The sequence below is a fragment of the Aplysia californica genome, unplaced genomic scaffold, assembly GCF_000002075.1.
Source record: "Aplysia californica isolate F4 #8 unplaced genomic scaffold, AplCal3.0 scaffold00008, whole genome shotgun sequence".
Classification (NCBI taxonomy): Eukaryota; Metazoa; Mollusca; class Gastropoda; order Aplysiida; family Aplysiidae; genus Aplysia; species Aplysia californica.
The window spans coordinates 1117979-1123978 of NW_004797278.1; the positions used below are offsets into that span (position 1 = coordinate 1117979).

At 42.2% G+C, this 6000-nt stretch overlaps 1 protein-coding gene across 1 annotated transcript in view; it reads right to left on the reverse strand.

The window, feature by feature from the left end:
* Nucleotides 1-6000, reverse strand: part of LOC101854915 (partitioning defective 3 homolog) — a gene marked incomplete in the record, with an annotated part of 67043 nt that overhangs the window by 37032 nt on the left and 24011 nt on the right. Inside the window, 1 exon segment of the mRNA XM_013082117.2 lies at nucleotides 5110-5365. Within this exon segment, the coding sequence (XP_012937571.1) occupies nucleotides 5110-5365 (256 nt within the window).

Consider the following 6000-nt stretch of genomic DNA (forward strand, 5'->3'; position numbering starts at 1 on the left):
TTTTCCTCACTTCACCCCGGTGGGAAGGGATTTCCAGCTATAGACAGCAAAAGATCTTGTCAGTTTATCAGTATTTGAGTGCGTTCAATCCGCAGCTTGCACTATATGCTTCCCAGGAAGCTGAGAATGTTTCTGAGTGTTCTAAGGTCTGCTTTAGTAACAATAGATGTAAACCACATAGAGCATGCTGTAAAGCATGGATAAGAGCTATATAAATGCAAATATTATTATCATTATAAGACAAGTGTGCAGACCTTCATATTATGAAAAGGATATAAAACCTACTGTATGAAAGAAAAGAAATCGACAAAGTGTTAAAAAAAAAAGATGAAAAGTCTGCTTTTTTTATTTTACCGCTCAATTTTCCTTCTTAATAATTTGTTCCCTTTTCCACTTTTAAGCTCTTGGTGTCTCTAATCTTCACTGAGTGTGCATCAAGGTAATTCACCTATGTTTGACCCACATAAAGTAGGTTCTGCTTCCATTCCTTCCATGACATACAAGAAATGACACTACGAGCTGAAACTAGATCACTTCGACCTTCAAAATCAAACTATTTTGTATTATTATATCAATACTGACAGAACCAATGCCTAAAGGTATGAGAACAAACAGACAGAAAAACAATCTTACCACTCTACAGTCTTTTATCACAAAAAGAGAGCTGGAATAGTTATTTCTTGAATGAGCCCACTTTCACACAAAAGAATCATCCTTCAGCTAACAGCTCCGAACGCAAGCAAGTACAGTTTATAAATGAGACTAAACCACAAACATATAATTAGTTCTTATCCGTACACAGATATGAAAGACCGTAGGGTAAAGGTATAAAGTCAGTCCCAGACTTTGCAGTATACACTTGGTACAGCCGGGCAATAAATACAAGGCTAGGAGAGGGTGCAATAAATTACTAGTATTTGTCTCTTGTGTCCTCAATGTTTCTGACCAAGTTCCCGAGCAGGAAAGGAATCTAACACATTCAAACAAGTTTGTCTCATGTCTTCTCTTTGGCTTATCACAAGCACACATCCTCCAAAATCATATAGTAAGGAATTTGCAGACATTTCCTATAAAATGCTTATCAAATAAACACATGCACCCATGCCTGTCTATCTTAATTAAATAAATACATGAGCACTCAGATCTGATGCTCAATCTCAAAAAAAATGTTATCGCTGCTACTGGGGAGAAAAAATTTTCCCACGGGGGCAAAATAACTTTTCAAAAAGCTGAGAGGAAAAGACAGGTACTAGCAGAAACAGAGCCCACGACACAGAAACAGCTCATACAAAATTTTCCTCCATGAAATAACCCAATTGTGAATGTCCTTCTCAACACTTTCTAATGACAGATGAGGAGAGAGAGAGAGCAAGGAAAAGAGGTTTTCTTTTAAGTTGTAGTAAAGACATGCACATCGACATAATAATGGTCCAGAAAAAAAGAGAGAGAAAGAAACAAGAGAAAGAAACAAGAGGAGAGAGAGAGAGAGAGAGAGAGAGAGAGAGAGAGAGAGAGAGAGAGAGAGAGAGAGAGAGAGAGAGAGAGAGAGAGAGAACAGTTCTTTTTCTGCTTTTTCTGTTGCAGAAATTCGCTGTAAATAGCGTTTTCGTAAAATAGGGAACAGCCATTCCAGCACAGCGACTCGGAACTCGCCAACGGGGGTAGGGAGGGGGGGGGGGGGGGTAAGCGCCCACCGCCAGGGGCATCGACCTGCGCCTCCCTTGGTGAGAGCTCAACGTCTGTGTCACAGTGGCCGCCAAATGCGCTCTGCTCTACACGCTCAGGACCTCAGACCAAATAAAAGCGCGTAGATCTAGATAGATTCTAGGCTCTGCTCCAACTCGGGTGTTACTTATTTCTCAGCAAAATTCTAATACTATGTAATAACGCGTCTGCTTTCTGTTGTAAACATATATTTATTTCTTCCTTGTACAGCTAGATCTACGCGCCACATAAAATTTATGATTTGAAGATAGCGACGGCACCAACTCTCGTAAATTGTTTCATACGCGCATAACTATTCTGAAGACAGTAGTTTAGCTCTCAGTTTATGATAGATCGAGTAAAAAGAAACACGATAACGTCCATTTAATGCAGGTGAAACGCAAAACAAACAAGTGGGTAGAAAAGAAAGAGCATATTAGTGCCTCCCCCCCCCCCTTTCCCCCCGTGATCAGCGTTTTAATCATAAAGCATGTAATTTTTTAAATCATAAGGGCCCGCATCCGTACTTAAAACTTAGACCAAGATAATTCCCAACAAACTATCCACAAAAAGCAAGAAATTGCATTTCAAAATGTCTTTAGTTCACAAAACTGACAGTTCCCAAGTTTCAATATAAATATATATATATAGTTTTTAAAGAACAATTTAGAGTGCATTATTCTTACCGCCCTTCGCGATTTCAGCACATTCATAATGTAACAAGAGCACACGCAGCTCACACCTGGCGAGTTCCCCACTCAGGGCACAGACAAGGCGAAACTAAAACGTTTGACATGTTTTCCTTCGTGCGCAACTGCATGGATGCTCTATGGACCCACATTATAAACAAACCGCAATTTTAAAACTTCGTGGCAAAGAATCTTAACAAAAGTCCTGTATCCTCCAGCTGAGACCAAAAACAAAGATTACTCTCCTCCGCGTTGCGAGAGCAAATTATTCACAAGTGACAAGCAGTCACAAAAGCCGGCCATCAGTTTATACAGCTGGACAGTCGGCCGATGGACAGCCGCTACGCAATTTTGTGAGGGTGACTTTATGGAGCCCCCTCTTTGAAGTTGAATGGTTCATGAGCTGTTGTGAAGAAATAATTGGACAACCCAAGCCGACAGTTTTACAACTGTCTGCCGCTGTTTGCCAAAATAGCTCGAGAAAATTACGTATCTCAAAGACAGGGAGTGCAAACGGACAGGTTTCTGAAACCTTTCTTTCTTTTTTTCTTTTTGCAGCATCGCAGGCAACGACATACACAATCATGGACTTTTACTTGACCATTCAGCATCATGAAGTTGAGAAGGGTGGTTTCAAGGAAAGCCAGATGAAAACTATACACTGTCTTCGAAATTCTTTTCAATGTAGACTGATAACACAATAAATTCAATCTGCAGCTCCTCCCTACATCAGAAACGAGTAGCACTGGCATTCATACTCTAGTCACAAAAACTCAGTTACCCAAGGTAATACACGACTTGATTCAGATTTCTATACCCCCCCCCCAAGCACTAGTAAAGAGTAGAGTAGGCCTACGCTAAAAAAAAAGTCCATTCTGTCGCTTATTACATTCACCCATGCAAGTCTGTTTGACGACGTAAACACTTTCCTCAGCGTCAATGAACAATTAACACAAGCACAGGATGAACTGATCGACCACCTTATACGGCATGATCGACATCTTCCGTCGTCTGGGCCCATGGTGACCCCAAGTTCAATCCCTCCCCCGCAAAAAAAAATTAAAAAATCCCTAGCCACTTAGACAGTGACAGTCGATTCTGTTTTGAAAGCGGTAAAGAGAGAGTGACTCCACGTTACATAACACACTGTCGTAACATGGCACTAAGTTGGAATCACAGAAAACAGCACTACGATATTTTGATGGAGGACGCAGTTTACGGAAGTGATGCATTGTACACACCGGGCTCTTAACGAACGATGCCACATGATTATATTTTAGAAGTCATAGGGCTATTAATTCTTTAGAATTTAAGAATGCCAAAGGTTTTCAGCACTTTTACAGCCGTCAAAAGAGAAGAATAAAGCTTATATTAGTAAACACAGCAGGCAAGCTCAATGCAAGAGTCCAATACATTCTACAAAAAGCAAAAACAAACGTAAAACACAGCACAAAATGAAACAAACAAACAAATAGGCCCATGGAAGACACCTGAATATGACAACACCAGAGGGGAAAGAATCAACTAAGAGCCATCAGAGATAAGAGTAGAATTCTTTTTTTTTTTGTTGAGAAAGTGCGTGCATGTAAATCTCTAGAGATAGAAGTACCACTGTAAATGACTGAAACCACATTAATTCAGTCTCCTCATTCACAATTCTCCCCAAAACACATTCCAAGGGCAGTCGACAGCATGCAGTCTTCAACATACATAGAAACTTACATTATAAATGACCTTTGTCCCCCTCTCCTTCCAGGTAGTGCCAATTTGTTTTTCTTTTCGAGTGTGTGTGTGTGTGTGTACTTTTATTGATTTATACTGACCATCGGCCTTGGGAAGAATTTTGACCGCACACCTGTCTTTAAGTTACTTTAACAAACCTACTCTCCTTTTTTCCCAAACAGCTAAAGTGTTTTTATCACCAGCACAGAAAGTGCACAGTATCTATTGGCATTTTTTTTCCATTCTTGTACCCTGGGACAGTAGAGACTGCAGTGAAAAAGAGAAAGAAATCCAAAAATGCATTCCTTCATAAGCCTGGATTATCGGGTAGCCCCCCCCCCCCCCCCCACACACACACACACATGTTTGTTACGAGAAGAGACTTGTTTTATTAAGAGTTTTACGACACTTGGAAAACAATTAGGTCATATGACTGCCGAAGATTAAAGGTTTTCCAGTAAAAGTGTCATGGCACTTGCAACACAATAAGGTCATATAAATGCAGAAGATTAGAGGTGTTACAAGAGAGTAACAAACACAAAAAAGAAGGAGGGGAGATCAGGACAATAGATGTTTGATGGGAAAGAAGGAGAAAACCACACCAGAGCACCCGCCAACAACCCACGAAGATCAGAGGTGTTACAAGAGAGTGACAAACACAAAAAAGAAGGAGGAAAGATAAGGACGCAGAGCACCCGTCAACCACCCCCACACACACAATGTTACAAGTGACACAAGAGACAAGAGACTCACCTATTTAGTTTTAGTAAGAGTTTTACAGCACTTGCAACACAAGGTCATATAAGTGCCGAGAAAAAGTGGTTACAAGAGAGCAACATACAAAAAAAAGAAGAAGGAGAGATAAGGACGATAGAAGAAGCACACAACAACAGAGCACCTCATGCCAACCATCCTCACATACACAAGGTTACAAGTCACAAGTCACAAGTCAAGAGTCACAAGTCGCTTAAATTACAAGTCACAAGAGACTGACCTATGGAGAGGTCCCGGGGCGTGACCACCACGTCGGTAGAGGCGTTGTTGCTGCTGCTGCTGTTGTGCCGCGGCGGTGGGAAGACGGCCAGGGCTGCAGCGGCCGGGTGGACGCCGTCAGCCCGCACAGGACCCCCGTCCTCGCCCAGCCCGTGAAAGATGTCCGGGCTGACGGTCCCCGTGGAACTGGCACTGGCGCCATCCCCGCCATTGTGCTGGATGGACGCACGGTCCTGCTCCTCAAACACCGCAATCAGCTGTCAGGTGGGCATGCCAAAGAAAACAACAACTCATTACCGGGTTCATCAGCATATGACCTTATGCAGTTGGACGCGAAGTAAAATCTCTACTAAAACTAAACAAGTTTATTGTTGTTTGTGTAAAGAGAATCACATCGACATAATAATGGTCATTTAGTGCTGAGGAAAAGTAATACAGGGTGCCCAACGGGGGATCGGGTCGGTTTGCCAGCCAACTTGAGGGCGCAAAACGGTTATCGTGGGACATGCCGATCGCACCCGACTCGTTTGTTTTCAGGTGAAGAGTCGGGCGATCATCCACACCCGACCTGACCAGACCCGATCCCATCCGCAATGGGCACCCCGTATAAGACAGACAGACAAAAATAACAGAAGGAAAGTGATGAAGTAGGACCTACCAGTGGCGCCCTCCAACGACCCGCAAGTTCATCTTTAAAAAACACTTGAATACATGGCTAAGTCAAGAGATGATTGCACCCTCTCCGGCCCGTTATAGTCATATCAGAGTCAGCACTCCATAATAAAACACACCCCACCCAAAACACAAATAATTTGATTGATTGATTGGGTAGATGTTTTACGGCACTATCGACACAATTTTGGTCATTTAAGCGCCATCAGGTTTCACCGTT